At 40.4% G+C, this 20,905-nt stretch overlaps 1 protein-coding gene across 1 annotated transcript in view; it reads left to right on the top strand.

Annotated features, from left to right (window-relative positions):
* pstpip1a (proline-serine-threonine phosphatase interacting protein 1a) overlaps positions 1-20,901 on the top strand; it is a 54,915-nt gene extending 34,014 nt beyond the window's left edge. Inside the window, exons 7-15 of the mRNA XM_061970393.2 lie at positions 8,044-8,148; positions 8,264-8,309; positions 8,446-8,525; positions 14,111-14,209; positions 17,112-17,208; positions 17,325-17,403; positions 17,478-17,557; positions 20,477-20,571; positions 20,639-20,901. Coding sequence (XP_061826377.2) covers positions 8,044-8,148; positions 8,264-8,309; positions 8,446-8,525; positions 14,111-14,209; positions 17,112-17,208; positions 17,325-17,403; positions 17,478-17,557; positions 20,477-20,571; positions 20,639-20,770 — 813 coding nt within the window. The 3' untranslated portion in view covers positions 20,771-20,901. The remainder of the gene's footprint in view (positions 1-8,043; positions 8,149-8,263; positions 8,310-8,445; positions 8,526-14,110; positions 14,210-17,111; positions 17,209-17,324; positions 17,404-17,477; positions 17,558-20,476; positions 20,572-20,638) is intronic.
* Positions 20,902-20,905: the final 4 nt, after the last annotated feature.

Raw genomic sequence — 20,905 nt, 5'->3', positions numbered from 1 at the left:
TGTTCACTATTCTTTATTTATTTTAAATTGCCTTTCAAATGTCTATTCTTGGTGTTGGCTTTTATCAAATACATTTCCCCAAAAAATGCGACTTATACTCCGGAGCGACTTATATATGTTTTTTTCCTTCTTTATTATGCATTTTCGGCTGGTGTGACTTATACTCCGGAGCGACTTATAGTCCAAAAAATACGGTGTATGTTTTTGGTAACACTTTAGTATGGGGAACATATTCTAAGTAAAAAAGACTTAATTTAGAGTTATTTGGCCAGGGTTAGAGGGTTAGGGTTATAATAAGGCCATGCAGAATAAGGTATTAATAAGTACTTAATAATGACTAGTTAAGAGCTAATATGTGACTAATTTGCATGTTAATAAGCAACTAATTAATGGTGAATATGTTCCCCATACTAAAGTGTTTTTTTACTGGTGCACAAAATGAACCGTGCATGAACATCACTTTGTTCAAACAACCAAACCAACACAGTGCATAAACTCACAAGTTACACACCTTCAAATCAGTCAGCTGTTGCCGTATCCGTAATACGCAGATAGGGAGAAGTTTGTATTTACACGATGAGTCGGGTGTGTTTTGACCTCCGCCGAACCCCTGAGGCCGACTCACCGAACCCCTAGGGTTCCATCGAACCCAGGTTACGAACCACTGCCTTAGAGGGACAAGCGGTAGGAAATGGATGGATGGGTAATTTTATGTACATTTAATTTTTTGTCAGTTATTTGTCAGTCCCTCGTCATATAGTATATTTGATTTGTAATTATTTTTCTAGTCAGCTTTACCTAACCCTAAGGTTAAATAAATCATCTTTGTGATGAACACACTGTTTCATATCATTTGACAAGGTTATTTTTCAATATTTTAATCAAAAAACTAGAACGATATGGCATCAGAGGGTTAGTCTTAAACTGGATGTTGACGGTCCCTGACACAAGGCTGAAGCTTAGAGGTGACAGAGCTTTCGCCGTTGCTGCTCCCAAGCTCTGGAACGACCTACCTCTGAGTGTTAGACAAGCCTCCTCTCTTCCTGTTTTTAAATCTCTCTTAAAAACATACTTTTATTCCATGGCTTTTAACACTAAGTGATATCCATCCTGCAATGGCGCCCCATAATACACCTGCTGTGAACATGTTTTTATTTATTCTATTTTATTTATTTATTTTTTATCATGTTCTGTTTGTGTTGTGTTTTGCTCGGTACTCGTATCATCTTTTAACCTGCCCATTGTACAGCACTTTGGCTACCCCTCTAGTAAATTTTAAATGTGCTTTATAAATAAAGTTGATTTGATTTGATTTGGATAAGAAGTTATCTAACGAACAGGAAACAATACGTGAAGCTAGGCGAACACACGTCTACAACGCTAAATATATCCTGTGGTGTACCTCAGGGATCAATACTAGGACCTAAATTATTCAATCTCTATATAAATGACATTTGTAAAGTTACAAAAGATTTAAAGTTAGTATTATTTGCGGATGATGCAACAGCGTTTTGTTCAGGAGAGAACACACAGAAGATACTACAAATAATAACAGAAGAAATGAACAAATTAAAAAGATGGTTTGACAAAAACAGACTATCGTTGAATCTCAGTAAAACTAAAATAATGCCATTTGGTAACAGTAGAAGAGAAAGTCAAACACAAATACAAATTGACGGAATAGAAATTGAAAGAGTAAATGAAACCAAATTTCTAGGTATAATGATTGATGATAAGTTGAACTGGAAATTTCACGTAAAAAAAATATTCAACATAAAGTAGCAAGAAACACGTCAATAATGAATAAAGCAAAACATGTTCTAGACAAAAAAATCACTCCATATTCTCTACTGCTCACTAGTGTTACCATATCTGAGTTACTGTGCAGAAATATGGGAAATAATTACAAAAGTACACTTCATTCATTAACGGTGTTACAAAAAAGATCAGTTAGAATAACACATAATGTTGGATATAGAGAACATACAAACCCTTTATTTATTGAATCAAAGATATTGAAATTCCATGACATAGTGAATTTGCAAACAGCTAAAATGATACACAAAGCAAACTATAACCTGCTACCCAAGAATATACAACACTTCTTCTCAAAAAAAGAGGAGAAATATAATCTTAGAGAGAAATGTAATTTAAAACATTTGTACGCACGTACAACACTTAAGACCTTCAGTATATGGAATTAAATGATGGAATGGATTAAGCAAAGCAATCAAACAATGTACTAATATGATCCACTTCAAGAAACTCTTCAAACGTAAAGTGTTTACAAAGTACAAAGAAGAAGAATCATGATAAACATTCTGAATTTATTTAATTCATCCATTCTTTCACTATCAAAATAATCTTACTTATCTTACCATATGAAATGTAACTTACTTCACCAATTATTATTTATTTACTTATTTTTATTGTGATTACTTATGGAGTAAATTGTGAATTAATTGAGAACAGGAAGTGAACAAAAGTTTTAGCATCTGTTATGTAAAAGAATAGGGGTAGGATTAAATAAGCTCTGCTTCTTCCTACTCCTTTTCCATGTTACATGTTGAAAAGAGAAACTGGAGATTGTGATGTATCATGTTGTATGCTTGCATGTTCCAAATAAAGTCAAACTCAACTCAACTCAACTCAACTCAACTCAATGTAGGTTGGATATAATTATTGGAAATGATTCAAATCAAGAGTAAGATGACTAATTCAGTGTTAATAGTTGAGTGGGCCCGCAGGTCAAAACGCTTAAGAAGCCCTGGCTTATTGGATGTATGATTGCTGTATGGTTGACTATGTGGTTGGAACAGTTTGTATTGTAACATGATTATTTGTGTCAAACATGTTGAACAAGGAACATCATTGTCACCGTTCAACATAATCTGAAAAGGAGTAAGAAGGAGCAAAGCTTATATTCAATCCTACTGTGTCTTTTACACACCACAACGTTTACATATTTAAACCAAGTTCACTTCCTGTGTGAAAGAGAGGAAGGTGTTAAGAAAAAGTTAACAACTTATTGTTGGTTCACCTACTGGGTTAAAGAAACGAAAGTGTTAAGAGTACCGTATTTTAGGTAGAGAAAAAGAAGAAGCTCACGACTACTACAATTGCGGACACGCGCACATTATTAGGACTTATGCAGATCCCAAATACACATGAACAGGTACCAGAAAGTAAGAAAAGCTGGTCTTGCATAATATTGTGAAACAAAACGCCAGATAATGTCTGCTAATAGGTGCCATTTTCCGGTCCTTATACACACACCCTTAATAATACTCCTATGCATACTTGCCAACTTTGAGACCTCCGATTTCGGGAGGTGGGGGCGGGCGTGGTCGGGGTGGGACGGGGGCGTGGCTAAAAGGGGAGGGGTATATTTACAGCTAGAATTCACCAAGTCAAGTATTTCATATACAGGTAAAAGCCAGTAAATTAGAATATTTTGAAAAACTTGATTTATTTCAGTAATTGCATTCAAAAGGTGTAACTTGTACATTATATTTATTCATTGCACACAGACTGATGCATTCAAATGTTTATTTCATTTAATTTTGATGATTTGAAGTGGCAACAAATGAAAATCCAAAATTCCGTGTGTCACAAAATTAGAATATTACTTAAGGCTAATACAAAAAAGGGATTTTTAGAAATGTTGGCCAACTGAAAAGTATGAAAATGAAAAATATGAGCATGTACAATACTCAATACTTGGTTGGAGCTCCTTTTGCCTCAATTACTGCGTTAATGCGGCGTGGCATGGAGTCGATGAGTTTCTGGCACTGCTCAGGTGTTATGAGAGCCCAGGTTGCTCTGATAGTGGCCTTCAACTCTTCTGCGTTTTTGGGTCTGGCATTCTGCATCTTCCTTTTCACAATACCCCACAGATTTTCTATGGGGCTAAGGTCAGGGGAGTTGGCAGGCCAATTTAGAACAGAAATACCATGGTCTGTAAACCAGGCACGGGTAGATTTTGCGCTGTGTGCAGGCGCCAAGTCCTGTTGGAACTTGAAATCTCCATCTCCATAGAGCAGGTCAGCAGCAGGAAGCATGAAGTGCTCTAAAACTTGCTGGTAGACGGCTGCGTTGACCCTGGATCTCAGGAAACAGAGTGGACCGACACCAGCAGATGACATGGCACCCCAAACCATCACTGATGGTGGAAACTTTACACTAGACTTCAGGCAACGTGGATCCTGTGCCTCTCCTGTCTTCCTCCAGACTCTGGGACCTCGATTTCCAAAGGAAATGCAAAATTTGCATGGTTGGGTGATGGTTTGGGGTGCCATGTCATCTGCTGGTGTCGGTCCACTCTGTTTCCTGAGATCCAGGGTCAACGCAGCCGTCTACCAGCAAGTTTTAGAGCACTTCATGCTTCCTGCTGCTGACCTGCTCTATGGAGATGGAGATTTCAAGTTCCAACAGGACTTGGCGCCTGCACACAGCGCAAAATCTACCCGTGCCTGGTTTACGGACCATGGTATTTCTGTTCTAAATTGGCCCGCCAACTCCCCTGACCTTAGCCCCATAGAAAATCTGTGGGGTATTGTGAAAAGGAAGATGCAGAATGCCAGACCCAAAAACGCAGAAGAGTTGAAGGCCACTATCAGAGCAACCTGGGCTCTCATAACACCTGAGCAGTGCCAGAAACTCATCGACTCCATGCCACGCCGCATTAACGCAGTAATTGAGGCAAAAGGAGCTCCAACCAAGTATTGAGTATTGTACATGCTCATATTTTTCATTTTCATACTTTTCAGTTGGCCAACATTTCTAAAAATCCCTTTTTTGTATTAGCCTTAAGTAATATTCTAATTTTGTGACACACGGAATTTTGGATTTTCATTTGTTGCCACTTCAAATCATCAAAATTAAATGAAATAAACATTTGAATGCATCGGTCTGTGTGCAATGAATAAATATAATGTACAAGTTACACCTTTTGAATGCAATTACTGAAATAAATCAAGTTTTTCAAGTGTATATATATATATATATATATATATATATATATATATATATATATATATATATATAAAGAAATACTTGACTTTCAGCGAATTCTATATATATATATATATATATATATATTTATTTTATTATATTTATATATATATATATATATATATATATATATATATATATATATAAATAAATACTTGAATTTCAGTGTTCATTTATTTACACATATACACACACATAACACTCATCTACTCATTGTTGAGTTAAGGGTTGAATTATCCATCCTTGTTCTATTCTCTGTCACTATTTTTCTAACCATGCTGAACACCCTCTCTGATGCATTGCTGTGTGGCACGCACAAAAGTGCTTTCATCAAATGCACTAGATGGCAGTATTGTCCTGTTTAAGAGTGTCACAACATTGCTGTTTACGGCAGACGAACTGCTTTACGGTATACAAAAAAGTGACTGCTGTTGTTGTGTGTTGTTGCCGCGCTGGGAGGATGTTAATGAAACTGCCTAACAATAAACCCACACAAGAAACCAAGAACTCGCCCTCCATCATTCTACAGTTATAACGTGATTGGGCAGGTACGCTTTTTTTATATTGTGGAGGACCTGAATCCGCCTGAATTTCGGGAGAAAATTTGTCCCGGGAGGTTTTCGGGAGAGGCGCTGAATTTCGGGAGTCTCCCGGAAAATCCGGGAGGGTTGGCAAGTATGCTCCTATGTTTAATGCGCCGACAATCCATCAAGCGGTGCAGCTTACCGAAGTCGTACTAAAAACATTTTGACAGAATATGAGCGCCGTGTGTAATGTTCTATATTTTTAATGTGACATTTAAAGTTTTAATGTATACTGGTGTCATCTTGCAATTTACATGTATTTCTTATGTGTGACTGCCATCTACTGGTCACACTTATCATTACACCATGTACCAAATAAAATTGCTTTGAGGTCGGTAATCACAACCAAAATGATTCCGTACATTAGGCACACCGGGTTATAAGGCAAATGAAATGATTTTAAGTGCGCCTAATAGTCCGAAAAATACGGTAATAGGTTAATAACTTAATGGTGACAGTGAATGAATGTTCTATTGTACAATCTGCCGTAATCTATGTTACTATTGTAAAGTTGTGTTTTTTATTTCCTCTCTGCCTCAGCAGCGCCACTTTGCTTTTTTGATGGTAAACTTTATGACGACAGGTGTGATGTTTTGCATGCATGTATCCATGTTGTTTCGACTTTACTTTGACTTTATAGTTGTGTAGTTTGTTGGTTGTAAGGCAGTGGTCCCCAACCTTTTTGTAACTGCGGACCGGTCAACGGTTTGTCATAAAAAAAATACAATCATGTGTGCTTACGGACTGTATCCCTTGCAGACTGTATTGATATATATTGATATATAATGTAGGAACCAGAATATTAATAACAGAAAGAAACAACCCTTTTGTGTGAATGAGTGTAAATGAGGGAGGGAGGTTTTTTGGGTTGGTGCACTAATTGTAAGTGTATCTTGTGTTTTTTATGTTGATTTAATAAAAAAATAAAAAAAAGTTTTTTGTTTTTTTTTAAACATTTTTTGTGCGGCCCGGTACCAATCGAACAACGGACCGGTACCGGTTGGCAACCTGGTGGTTGGGGACCACTGCCTTAGGAGCAGAGGTGGGTAGAGTAGCCAGAATTTGTACTCAAGTAAGAGTACTGTTACTTTAGAGATTTAATACTCAAGTAAAAGTAAGGAGTAGTCACCCAAATATTTACTTGAGTAAAAGTAAAAAGTATGTTGTGAAAAAACTACTCAAGTACTGAGTAACTAATGAGTAACATACACACACACATATATATATATATATATATATATACACACACATACATTGATATATACAGTATATAATTTATATTTATTTATTTTGCCGTTTTTGTTTACATGTTAAAGGTGTTTTAATGAATATACATGCATGTTTAACACATATAGATTCCTTTCTTGAAGACAAGAATATAAGTCGGTGTATTACCTGATTCTGATGACTTGCATTGATTGGAATCAGACAGTAGTGCTGATAACGTCCACATTTTCGAATGGAGGAGAAAAAAGTCCTCCTTTCTGTCTAATACCACATGAAAGTGGTTGGTTTTTGGCATCTTATTTGTCCAGCTTCCATATTCGTTTTTATACATTTTACAAGAAATACATTGGCGGCAAACTCCGTAGCTTGCTAGCTTGTTTGCGCTGGCTTTGGGAGACTCTTATTTCGAAAGCGCAGGCGCGATGGAGCGGCACTTTTATTGTGAAGACAGGAACTGTGCAGTCAGTCTTTAGGCTTTTGACGGGATGTACGGTTGAAATACAAAAGGGTCTTTTTTCCTTCACATTTTTGATTGATTGATTGGAGCTTTTATTAGTAGATTGCACAGTACAGTACATATTCCGTACAATTGACCACTAAATGGTAACACCCGAATACGTTTTTCAACGTGTTTAAGTCAGGTCATGTGACCCCTGGCTCTGTTTGATTGGTCCAACGTAACCAGTGACTGCATCTGATTGGTGGAACGGAGTGAACGTCACCAGTGACTATTTGTTGAAACGCAGGCACTATGAAGGTCTGTCTGACAGACCAAAACAAACAAAGTGTGCATTAACAGATCGATAAAAATTAGTAGCGAGTAGCGAGCTGAATGTAGATAAAAGTAGCGGAGTAAAAGTAGCGTTTCTTCTCTATAAATATACTCAAGTAAAAGTAAAAGTATGTTGCATTAAAACTACTCTTAGAAGTACAATTTATCCCAAAGTTACTCAAGTAGATGTAACGGAGTAAATGTAGCGCGTTTCTACCCACCTCTGCTTAGGAGATGCACAGATGTAACGTGTCAATACCAAAATATTACTTTGAATCACCTTGGCAACCATTAGTTGTCGTTTGAGGTAGATTTCAGCTTTTTAAAGGGTACTTACACTATGTACTTTATTATCATATATGTAACTCTCTTAGTTGTACCTGATAATCCAACCTTTAATAACTTTATTCCCCTTGCTGTTTCATGCGGTGTCTTTGTGCATTGCAGTCGGAGCGACACTATGAGCAACGCTGCAGAGAAGCCGACGAGGCCGAGCAAACAGTCGATAAGATGAGCAACTCTTCCACAGTCACTCCCAAGCAAATGGACAAGGTAAGATTTTGATACGTGAATTTTTGTGTAAATGTTGGGCTTTTTTTTTTTTTTTTTTTTTTTTACTAGATTCTGTGCAAAATTGTAGAAGTAGTAATACTAATCTTTTGTTTAGCTGAGCAACAAAGCCAGACAGTGCAAAGAAGCTGCAGAGGAGGCCGGTAAGAAGTTTAAGACTAATTGTGCTGTTCTTACAGGAACTTCCCTTTTATTGGAGGATGTCACAACACTCCTACATGCAGTTGTGACTTGAATTAACATACTTTTTTACTGACACATGCTAATGTTTTTTTTTAGAGAGACAGTACACATCCAACATTAATCAGCTGGACCATATCCGTCAAGAATGGGAATCAACGCACAGCAACACGTGCGAGGTATGAACTCATGGCGGGGGAATGTACAGTCGGTACAACTTTACAGCAAGACTGGCAATACCCATTGCCTGCTTTCTCAAAGAGGATGTGCAATACTTCCTAAGCCTATACAATAAAATGAGTTACTAATCTACAAACTTCCTATGTTGGCAAACGACATACTGAGGCAACACTGCAGGATTTACAGCAACAATTAAATGAGTTGTTAGTTTGCATATTGCATCAACGTACAGTACCATTTTCATGACTATTTACATTGTAGATTGTCACATCAAAACTATGAATGAACACATGTGGAGTTATGTACTTAACAACAAAAGGTGAAATAACAGTTTTATATTCTATCCATCCATCCATCCATCTTCTTCCGCTTATCCGAGGTCGGGTCGCGGGGGCAGCAGCCTAAGCAGGGAAGCCCAGACTTCCCTCTCCCCAGCCACTTCGTCCAGCTCCTCCCGGGGGATCCCGAGGCGTTCCCAGGCCAGCCGGGAGACATAGTCTTCCCAACGTGTCCTGGGTCTTCCCCGTGGCCTCCTACCGGTCGGACGTGCCCTAACCACCTCCCGAGGGAGGCGATCGGGTGGCATCCTGACCAGATGCCCGAACCACCTCATCTGGCTCCTCTCGATGTGGAGGAGCAGCGGCTTTACTTTGAGCTCCCCCCGGATGACAGAGCTTCTCACCCTATCTCTAAGGGAGAGCCCCGCCACCCGGCGGAGGAAACTCATTTCGGCCGCTTGTACCCGTGATCTTGTCCTTTCGGTCATAACCCAAAGCTCATGACCATAGGTGAGGATGGGAACGTAGAGCGACCGGTAAATTGAGAGCTTTGCCTTCCGGCTCAGCTCCTTCTTCACCACAACGGTGCGGAACATGGTCCACTCGGACTCAATGTCCAGCACCTCCCTCGTGACATGTTCAAAGTTCTTCCGGAGGTGGGAATTGAAACTCTCTCTGACAGGAGATTCTGCCAGACGTTCCCAGCAAACCCTCACAATGCGTTTGGGCCTGCCAGGTCTGTCCGGCATCCTCCCCCACCATCGCAGCCAACTCACCACCAGGTGGTGATCGGTTGAAAGCTCCGCCCCTCTCTTCACCCGAGTGTCCAAAACATGAGGCCGCAAATCCGATGATACAACTACAAAGTCGATCATGGAACTGCGGCCGAGGGTGTCCTGGTGCCAAGTGCACATATGGACACCCTTATGTTCGAACATGGTGTTCATTATGGACAATCTGTGACGGGCACAAAAGTCCAATGACAGAACACCACTCGGGTTCAGATCCGGGCGGCCATTCTTCCCAATCACGCCTCTCCAGGTTTCACTGTCGCTGCCAACATGAGCATTGAAGTCCCCCAGTAGAACGAGGGAATCACCCGGGGGAGCACTCTCAAGTACTCCCTCGAGCGAATCCAAAAAGGGTGGGTACTCTGAGCTGCGGTTTGGCGCGTAAGCGCAAACCACAGTCAGGACCCGTCCCCCCACCCGAAGGCGGAGGGAAGCTACCCTCTCGTCCACCGGGTTGAACCCCCAGCGAGGTGACGTTCCACGTCCCAAGAGCTAGCTTCTGTAGCCGAGGATCGGACCGCCAAGTGCCCTGCCGTTGGCTGCCGCCCAGCTCACACTGCACCCGACCTCTATGGCCCCTGCTATGGGTGGTGAGCCCATTGGAGGGGGGACCCACGTTGCCTCTTCGGGCTGTGCCCGGCCGGGCCCCATGGGGACAGGCCCGGCCACCAGGCGCTCGCCACCGGTGACCCGCGTCCGGACGAGGGAAATCTGGGTCCTTTATTTGTATTCGTCATAGAGGTCTTCGAGCTGCTCTTTGTCTGATCCCTCACCTAGGACCAGTTTGTCTTGGGAGACCCTACCAGGGGGAATAAAGCCCCCGGACAACATAGCTCCTAGGATCATTGGGACACGCAAACTCCTCTACCACGGTAAGGTGGCAGCTCAGAGAGGAGAGTTTTATATTCTAGTTTCTCCAAAATAGCCACCCTTTGCACACTCTTGGCATTCTCTCCATGAGCTTCAAGCACACCTGTGAAGTGACAACCATTTCACTTCAAAAAGTGCAAATGCAACAATTATCTTCATAAATTTCATTTGTTCATGTTTCATTTCCATGAAATCATAGCTGGCTCTGCATTAACGATAGAGTGGAAATAATAAAGGACACGTCACACTCTGGTCAGATTGACCTGCTGCCGTCAGGCTGACAGTTTAAAGGGGAACATTATCACCAGACCTATGTAAGCGTCAATATATACCTTGATGTTGCAGAAAAAAGACCATATATTTTTTTTAACCGATTTCCGAACTCTAAATGGGTGAATTTTAGCGAATTAAACGCCTTTCTAATATTCGCTCTCGGAGCGATGACGTCACAATGTGGCGTCACATCGGGAAGCAATCCGCCATTTTCTCAAACACCGAGTCAAATCAGCTCTGTTATTTTCCGTTTTTTTCGACTGTTTTCCGTACCTTGGAGACATCATGCCTCGTCGGTGTGTTGTCGGAGGGTGTAACAACACGAACAGGGACGGATTCAAGTTGCACCAGTGGCCCAAAGATGCCAAAGTGGCAAGAAATTTGTTCCGCACACTTTACCGACGAAAGCTATGCTACGACAGAGATGGCAAGAATGTGTGGATATCCTGCGACACTCAAAGCAGATGCATTTCCAACGATAAAGTCAAAGAAATCTGCCGCCAGACCCCCCATTGAATCTGCCGGAGTGAGTGAGCAATTCAGGGACAAAGGACCTCGGTAGCACGGCAAGCAATGGCGGCAGTTTGTTCCCGCAGACGAGCGAGCTAAACCCCCTGGATGTCTTGGCTCACACCGTCCCTTATGCCACCGAAGATGATCAAGAGAAGAATATCGACCCTAGCTTCCCTGGCCTGCTGACATCAACTCCAAAACTGGACAGATCAGCTTTCAGGAAAAGAGCGCGGATGAGGGTATGTCTACAGAATATATTAATTGATGAAAATTGGGCTGTCTGCACTCTCAAAGTGCATGTTGTTGCCAAATGTATTTCATATGCTGTAAACCTAGTTCATAGTTGTTAGTTTCCTTTAATGCCAAACAAACACATACCAATCGTTGGTTAGAAGGCGATCGCTGAATTCGTCCTCGCTTTCTCCCGTGTCGCTGGCTGTCGTGTCGTTTTCGCTTGCATACGGTTCAAACCGATATGGCTCAATAGCTTCAGTTTCTTCTTCAATTTCGTTTTCGCTACCTGCCTCCACACTACAACCATCCGTTTCAATACATTCGTAATCTGTTGAATCGCTTAAGCCGCTGAAATCCGAGTCTGAATATCGCTAATGTCGCGATAGCTTGCTGTTCTTTCCGCCATGTTTGTTTGAGTTGGCATCACTATGTGACGTCACAGGAAAATGGACGGGTGTATATAACGATGGTTAAAATCAGGCACTTTGAAGCTTTTTTTTAGGGATATTGCGTGATGGGTAAAATTTTGAAAAAAACTTCGAAAAATATAATAAGCCACTGGGAACTGATTTTTAATGGTTTTAACCCTTCTGAAATTGTGATAATGTTCCCCTTTAAGTTACTGTGGCTCAATATGCCTTAATTTTTTTTATGTTAATGTATTATTATTTAATATATATTATTGTTTTAGTTGCTGAAGAGGTATTCCTGGCTCTGAATTTGCTCATTGCTATTTTTATGTTTTTGTGCATTATTTGTTGCCGTCATCATTAAACGAACAGGTTACTCATCAGTTACTCAGTACTTGAGTAGTTTTTTCACAACATACTTCTTACTTTTACTCAAGTAAATATGTGGGTGACTACTCCTTACTTTTACTTGAGTAATAAATCTCTAAAGTAACAGTACTCTTACTTGAGTACAATTTCTGGCTACTCTACCCACCTCTGAGCATTAATAACAAAAACAAAAGATGGCGTTGCACTGGGGTTAAAGAAAATCGCCACCTTTGAGAATAACTCAAATAAACGCGGTGTAAAAAATGATTTCAATCATATTTTAAAATACATGTACAAATAAAATATAATTAATAAATGAATAAAACACATTACATTAATAATAATAGCAATAAATAAAATAACAAAATAAAAGTTTGTTTTAAAACGGCACACTGATAAAGCTTAACCTATTTTTACTATAACAATCTACAAGGTTAATATAATTTGCTTCTCTTTGTTCCCCTCCATTTATCTGCTTTCTTTTGTATTTCAAGTTATCATTACATATATGTATTGTTGCATTTGAAACAATTGTATTGTTGATAATAGAGGTAAATTATTACTGTCTGCACTCTCAAAGTGCATGTTGTTGCCAAATGTATTTCATATGCTGTAAACCTAGTTCATAGTTGCTAGTTTCCTTTAATGCCAAACAAACACATACCAATCGTTGGTTAGAAGGCGATCGCCGAATTCGTCCTCGCTTTCTCCCGTGTCGCTGGCTGTCGTGTCGTTTTCGTCGGTTTCGCTTGCATACGGTTCAAACCGATATGGCTCAATAGCTTCAGTTTCTTCTTCAATTTCGTTTTCGCTACCTGCCTCCACACTACAACCATCCGTTTCAATACATTCGTAATCTGTTGAATCGCTTAAGCCGCTGAAATCCGAGTCTGAATCCGTGCTAATGTCGTTATAGCTTGCTGTTCTTTCCGCCATGTTTGTTTGTGTTGACTTCACTATGTGACGTCACAGGAAAATGGACGGGTGTTTATAACGATGGTTAAAATCAGGCACTTTTAAGCTTTTTTTAGGGATATTGTGTGATGGGTAAAATTTTGAAAAAAACTTCGAAAAATATAATAAGCCACTGGGAACTGATTTTTAATGGTTTTAACCATTCTGAAATTGTGATAACGTTCCCCTTTAAGGCCATGAAAACCAAAACTAGCAGACTGAAAAAAATGTTGTTGTTCCCGCTGTGAACCTTTCTGCCAAATTCCTCTGAAAATTCTGGTCGATTCCAATTTTCACTCATGTGGAATACTGACTCTTAAAGCCCCACTTAAGAACTTTCAGTTTTGGTTGACCAAAGCGGTAGTGTTTTGCCAGAAGAAGACCACATTTCCCATGATGCCTAGTAGAGGTGGGAATCTTTGGGCACTTCACAATTCGATTACGATTCAGGAGCTACGATTCCATTATTGATGCATCTTTAATGAATGTAGAGTACAGGCCAAAAGTTTGGACTCATCTTCTCATTCAATCTTTATTTTCATGACTATTTACATTGTAGATTGTCACATCAAAACTATGACACCTGTGAAGTGAAAACCCTTTCCGGTGACTACCTCTTGAAGCTCATGGAGAGAATGCCAAGAGTGTGCAAAGCAGTAATCAGAGCAAAGTGTGGCTATTTTGAAGAAACTAGAATATAAAACATGTTTTCAGTTATTTCACCTTTTTTTGTTAAGTACATAACTCCACATGTGTTCATTCATAGTTTTGATGTGACAATCTACAATGTAAATAGTCATGAAAATAAAGATTGAATGAGAAGGTGTGTCCAAACTTTTGGCCTGTACTGTATGTCATATATTTTGTTGTAAGGAGTTCCAATGCCTTGCAGATGTTTCAGCAGCAGGAAGAGGAGCGTCTGAAAGTCCTGAGGAACGGGTTGTGGGTGCATTGTAATCATTTGTCCATGCAGTGTGTGAACGACGATGAGGTGAGTCGTCACACGTCTAAAGTGGGGCTTTTCAAAGAGTGGCACAGTGAGCTTCCTGCCAGAGAACATAATACGTCTCCTGGGGTTTAGCTCTACTCCCTGATCAACTGATTTTCGGGAGCATATTTTGTGGCCATTAAAACACTGAATATTGACAACATATGAACGTCTCACCGTCTCTCCATCCACATATTTTACAACCAAGCAAAAATGCAACAAAAACAGTGACATATGAAAAAAAAAAACACCTACAATCTGATATATCACTAAGCTTTAGAAATTTGTTGTAAAAATCTCCTTCCGCGTCTGTCCCTGACTCCCACATTTCAGGCTGGCCACTCTGGAAACACTCTGTGGAAACGCTCCCCACCCACACTGCTTGGTGCCTCGTCTGAGCTGCCTTGACTTAGATTACCATAGTAACTAATTAGATGACCATAGTAACTAATTAGATTACCATAGTAACTAATTAGATTACCATAGTAACTAGTATATCATGCAAAAATGCATATTCCAAGCATTAAAATACTTAGTATAATTCAGGGGTCGGCAACCTTTACCAGTCAAAGAGCCATTTTGACCAGTTTCACAAATTAAAGAAAACAATGGGAGCCACAAAAATCTTTTGAAATTTAAAATGAAATAACACTGCATACAAAGTTTTTTTTTTGCTTTGTGCTATGTATAAACCAAGGGTCTCAGACAAGCGGCCCGCACCTTAATATGAAAATTGAATGTTAGTGCGGCCCGCGAGTAATGAATGGCGCTTGACAGCGTCATACTTGTCAACCCTCCCGATTTTCCAGCAGACTACGAATTTCAGGGCAACTATTCTCTCGAACGTGCCGTGATGGTACAGCATTTGGCGCCCACTACAACCAGCGTGCCGGCCCAGCCACACATTGTATGGGGCTTCTGCTTGCTCACGTAAGTGAGCAAGCAGAAGCCACACAGGTCACACAGAAGCCACACAGGTCACACTGACGGTGGCGGTATAAAAAACTTTAACACTCTTACTAATAATGCGCCACACTGTGAACCCACACCAAACAAGAATGACAAACACATATCGGGAGAACATCTGCACCGTAACACAACATAAACACAACAGAACAAATACCCAGAATCCCATGCAGCCCTAACTCTTCCGGGCTACATTATACACCCCCGCTACCAAACCCCGCCCACCTCAACCAACGCACAGGCGGGGGGGTGTTGATGTGTGAGGGAGCAGGGTTGGGGTGGGGGCGGGGTTTGGTGGTAGCAGGGGTGTATAATGTAGCCCGGAAGAGTCAGGGCTGCATGGGATTCTGGGTGTTTGTTCTGTTGTGTTTATGTTGTGTTAAGGTGCAGATGTTCTCCCGAAATGTGTTTGTCATTCTTGTTTGGTTTTGGTTCAAAGTGTGGCGCATTATTAGTAAGAGTGTTAAAGTTGTTTTTATATGGTGTGGCTGTTGACCAAGTATGCCTTGCTGTCACGTACGTGTGCAAGCAGATGATGTATATTGTATAACAAGTGTTGGGCTGGCACTGTTAATACAGATTGTAGAGGGCGCCAAATGTGCCCTTATTATAGCTGTAAGGGTGAAAATCGGTGAATATTAATCCTGGGAGTTTTCTGCGAGAGGCACCGAAGTCCGGAAATCTCCCGGGAAAATCGGGAGGGTCGCCACATCAGAGTGATCAAAGAGCCGCATGCGGCTCCGGAGCCACGGGTTGCCGACCCCTGGTATAGTTGAAGACTTACGGTCATTAGAAAACATCACTGCACATCATAATGGCAGCTACACTTTACATCTTAAACATCTAAAAAAATGATTTGGGGGGCGGGGGGGTTGATTTGTGGGGGAGCAGGGTTGGGGTGGGGGCGGGGTTTGGTGGTAGCAGGGGTGTATAATGTAGCCCGGAAGAGTCAGGGCTGCATGGGATTCTGGGTGTTTGTTCTGTTGTGTTTATGTTGTGTTAAGGTGCAGATGTTCTCCCGAAATGTGTTTGTCATTCTTGTTTGGTTTTGGTTCAAAGTGTGGCGCATTATTAGTAAGAGTGTTAAAGTTGTTTTATATGACCACCGTCAGTGTAACCTGTGTGGCTGTTGAGCAAGTATGCCTTGCTGTCACTTACGTGTTCATGCAGAAGATGCATACAACAAAAGGCTAGGCTACCCCGCTGTTTGTACAAATTGTAGAGAGCGCTAAATGCTGTACCATCATGGCACGCCCTTATTATTATTGTTAGGGTGAAAATCGGAAAATATTAATCTCGGGAGTTTTCTGCGAGAGGCACCGAAGTCCGGAAATCTCCCGGGAAAATCGGGAGGGTAGCCACATCAGAGTGATCAAAGAGCCGCGGGTTGCCGACCCCTGGTATAGTTGAAAACTTACGGTCATTAGAAAACATCACTGCACATCATAATGTCAGCTGCACTTTACATCTTAAACATCTAAAAAAATGATTTGGGAATGTCCGGCGGGCCAGATCGAAAAGCTTAAAAGGGCCGCATGTGGCCCCCGGGCCTTAATTTGCCCAGGTCTGTAATAGGGTCTTTTTTAGGTTAAATTATATTATGTGAGTGATTAGTTAATTAGGAATATTCCAAATTCAAAAGTGTGGTTAATATGAAAAAATAATAATATTTTGAGTGCACTACAATAGCAAAAATGTGACAATTTAAAACATGAAATAAAAAACAACAACTAAAATAACTTTGTTACATGCAGATCTTTGCGAAAAATAAGAGCAGCAAGGGGCAAAGACAGAAATGTGTGGTTTGCACCGACACAAGAGGAAAATTGAGTAATTAATGGACACATAGAAGAGTAACTGCAACAAAAGTATCAATACAAAACCCACCTTGGTATGGATGCCATCAATACTCAACTCATGCTTGCTAAAATTGCTTCAGTGTTACGAGAACGTGAGGAAAATCCTGGAGAAGTGTGACATCATCACGGACATGAACGGCTTTGTTGGACTCAAAGGCACCGGCTCAAGCCGTCCTGGTAGGAACCCTTCCTGACTTGGCATTTGAATCTGATATGATGAACATTTTCATCTCGTCGCCCACACTCAATGTGTGCGCTTTTCATTTTTTAACGCTTTATTTTCCTTTTCATAGCGGCCATTGAATACCAAAAGTACGACAGTACAGGTGCCAGAAATGGAAGCACGGGACTCGTTGGCGAAGTCATGAAAAAGTAACACATTGGAATGTGATTGATTGAGCAATTACACGGACCATTAACATGTGTTACACTTTTCCCATGTGCAGGTTTTCAAATCTTCTTCAAGGGACCCCTCTGTCTGGCTCCACTATGAACATTCATGACGACCCAGGTGAACAAAGTACAGGTAAAGTATCAATTATATCAAAGTTCTTCTTAAATTCTATATGTCAGTGCCAAAATAAAGAAATAACGCTGTTTAATACTACACAGCATATCATAGCAGCCCCTCAATACCCTGCACATATGCATCCTAGCACCATGCCACTAAGCTGTCTGATTGGATGTTTGGTAATAGTGCGTTGAAGTAAACTGGGAAATCTGACCTCTGACTTGGATAAGTGAAGGGGAACACCCCTAAAAGTAGCAGTTAAGTCAGGCCTGGGCAATTATTTTGACTCGGGCGGCCAAATTTAGAGAAAAAAAATGTGTCTGGGGTCGGTATATTTACTTTTAGGAACACTAATACAAAACCTCACAATGTTTGATTGAATGCTGAAAACGTTATGACAGACCGCCTTAAAAAACGGAATGGAATTTTACATTTTTTTTACTGAAGGAGACACCCAGAATGTACATGAAAATAAAGATTGTGGGATTTACAATATTAACTATGAAGGATAAAACACTGAATATTGACAACATATAAACGTCACTCCCCCTCTCCATCCACATATTTTACTATCAACAAAAATGCAACAAACAGTGAAATATGAACACGAAGGGTAAAAAACCCCCACCTACAATCTGATATATCACTAAGCTTTAGAACTTTGTTGTAAAAATTTCCTTCCGCGTCTGTCCCTGACACCCACATTTCAGGCTGCCCACTCTGGAAACACTCTGTGGAAACGCTCCCCACCCACACTGCTTGGTGCCTCGTGTCAGCTGCTGTGACTTACATTACCATAGTAACTAGTATATCACGCAAAAGTGCAGATTCCAACCATTGAAAGACTTAGTATAGTTGAAGACTTACGGTCATTAGAAAACATCACTGCACATCATAATGGCAGCTACACTTTACATCTTAAACATCTAAAAAAATTATTTAGGAATATCTGGTGGGATTGAAAAGCTTATCGGGCCTTAATTTGCCCAGGTCTGAGTTAAATTCAGACCACCTGTTTTTTTTAATTATATTATATTATATATATTATTTTCTCTAACCCCAATCAATCAATTTGCCTGAAATGAAAAACAAATGGTATCCTTATATTAACTATAAACATACCGTATTTTTCGGATTATAAATCGCACCGGCCGAAAATGCATAATAAAGAAAGAAAAAAACATATATAAGTCGCACTGGAGTATAAGTCTATTTGATAAAAGCCAACACCAAGAATAGACATTTGAAAGGCAATTTAAAATAAATAAAGAATAGTGAACAACAGGCTGAATAAGTGTACGTTATATGAGGCATAAATAACCAACATAACATATTATGGTAAGAGTCATTCAAATAACTATAACATATAGAACATGCTATACGTTTACCAAACAATCTGTCACTCCTAATCGCTAAATCCCATGAAATCTTCTTCCTCTGTGTCGCTTCTAAACAACTCTGCCAACTCCAAAGGTAGACAATGCGCCGCTTCCTCTTCTATCGGTACGTCGCTATATTTTACGGTGATGTGTTAATAATTTCACACATAAGTCGCTCCAGAGTATAAATTGCACCATCGGCCAAGCTATGAAAAAAACCGCAATTTATAATCCCAAAAATACGGTAAATCAACTCAATAAGTAATACTTAATACATACTTGCCAACCCTCCCGGATTTTCCGGGAGACTCCTGAAATTCAGCGCCTCTCCCGAAAACCTCCCGGGACAAATTTTCTCCCGAAATTCAGGCGGAGCTGGAGGCCACGCCCCCTCCAGCTCCATGCGGACCTGAGTCCGCTTTCCAACAATATAAAGAACGTCTACAGTAAAGCAGTCCGTCTGCCGTAAAGAGCAATGTTGTGACACTCTTAAACAGGACAATACTGCCATCTAGTGCATTTGCTGAAAGCACTTTTGTGCGTGCCACACATCAATGCATAATCTGAGAGGGTGTTCAGCATGATTAGAAAGATAGTGACAGAGAATAGAACAAGGATGGACAATTCAAACCTTAACTCAACAATGAGTAGATGAGTGTTATGTGTGTGTTTCTGTGTAAATAAATGAACACTGAAATTCAAGTATTTCTTTTATATATATATATATATATATATATATATATATATATATAAATAAAAGAAATACTTATCTAGGGAAATAATCTATATCTATATATATCTATATATCTATATCTATATATATATCTATCTCTCTATCCATCCATCCATTTACTACCGCTTATTCCCTTCGGGGTCGCGGGGATAGATATATATATATATATATATATATATATATATGAGAAATACTTGACTTGGTGAATTCTAGCTGTAAATATACTCCTCCCCTCTTAACCACGCCCCCCGCACCCACCCCCCACCTCCCGAAATTGGAGGTCTCAAGGTTGGCAAGTATGACTTAATATAACTGAATTAGCAACATCATTTGTGCTGGGTTTTTTAAAAATCAAAATGACTAAGACAGGATTAATGGCTGCAATGAGCACATTTTGTAGCAAACAGCTTTTCGAAGTGGGGTCTAAAGCAGTGGTCCCCAACCTTTTTGTAGCTGCGGACCGGTCAACGCTTGAAAATTTGTCCCGTGGATCATGTGTGCTTACGGACTGTATCCCTGCAGACTGTATTGATATACATTGATATATAGTGTATATATTGTGTTTTTATGTTGCCCCTGACATAGTATCCCCCACTATTTGAGAAGAACTGATAATAAAGCGTATACAAAATGATATTTATCTGTAAGTACTAGATACTGCCATTCATTACAACCTGTTTTGCACTGTCAGCCAGGTTTTTGGTTTACTTTTGAAAGGAATTTTAGGCTCTCACTACTACTTTTCCCCCCTTGAGCATTTCCTTGTGTGGGATAAGTCCAATATTTTCAATATGTCGGTGAGTAACCTGTAGAACTCCACAGGTGAAACACCTGACGGAATTTACGCCGGCATCCGTGAGAGTCAGGGGTCCCAGATCAGTGGGCAGTACAGGGCGCTGTATGATTACGTGGCCCAGGTCAGTGCTCCTGCCTCTCGTGCTTTGACCGCAGAGATAAAAATAACGCTTTGTTGTCTTTCTTTAGAGAGATGATGAGCTCTCCTTGTCTGTGGGCGACATTGTGCTCGTCAAAGACCAGGGTGAAGACGGCTGGTGGACGGTGCAGATGTGCGGCCAAACTGGGCTGGTCCCAGGCTCCTACCTTGCCAAAGAATGACTTTTTTTTCATAACGGCACTAAAACTTAATTATTTGTAAATATTCTTAAAATATCACATTGACAAAGAATCTTTTGTATGCAAGCTGATTTTCTATGGAATTCCCTGTAAGAAAAAACGGAATAAATTCACGCA

This window comes from Nerophis lumbriciformis, linkage group LG10 (genome assembly GCF_033978685.3).
Source record: "Nerophis lumbriciformis linkage group LG10, RoL_Nlum_v2.1, whole genome shotgun sequence".
Classification (NCBI taxonomy): domain Eukaryota; kingdom Metazoa; phylum Chordata; class Actinopteri; order Syngnathiformes; family Syngnathidae; genus Nerophis; species Nerophis lumbriciformis.
This window is presented reverse-complemented; position numbering and strand designations above follow the sequence as displayed.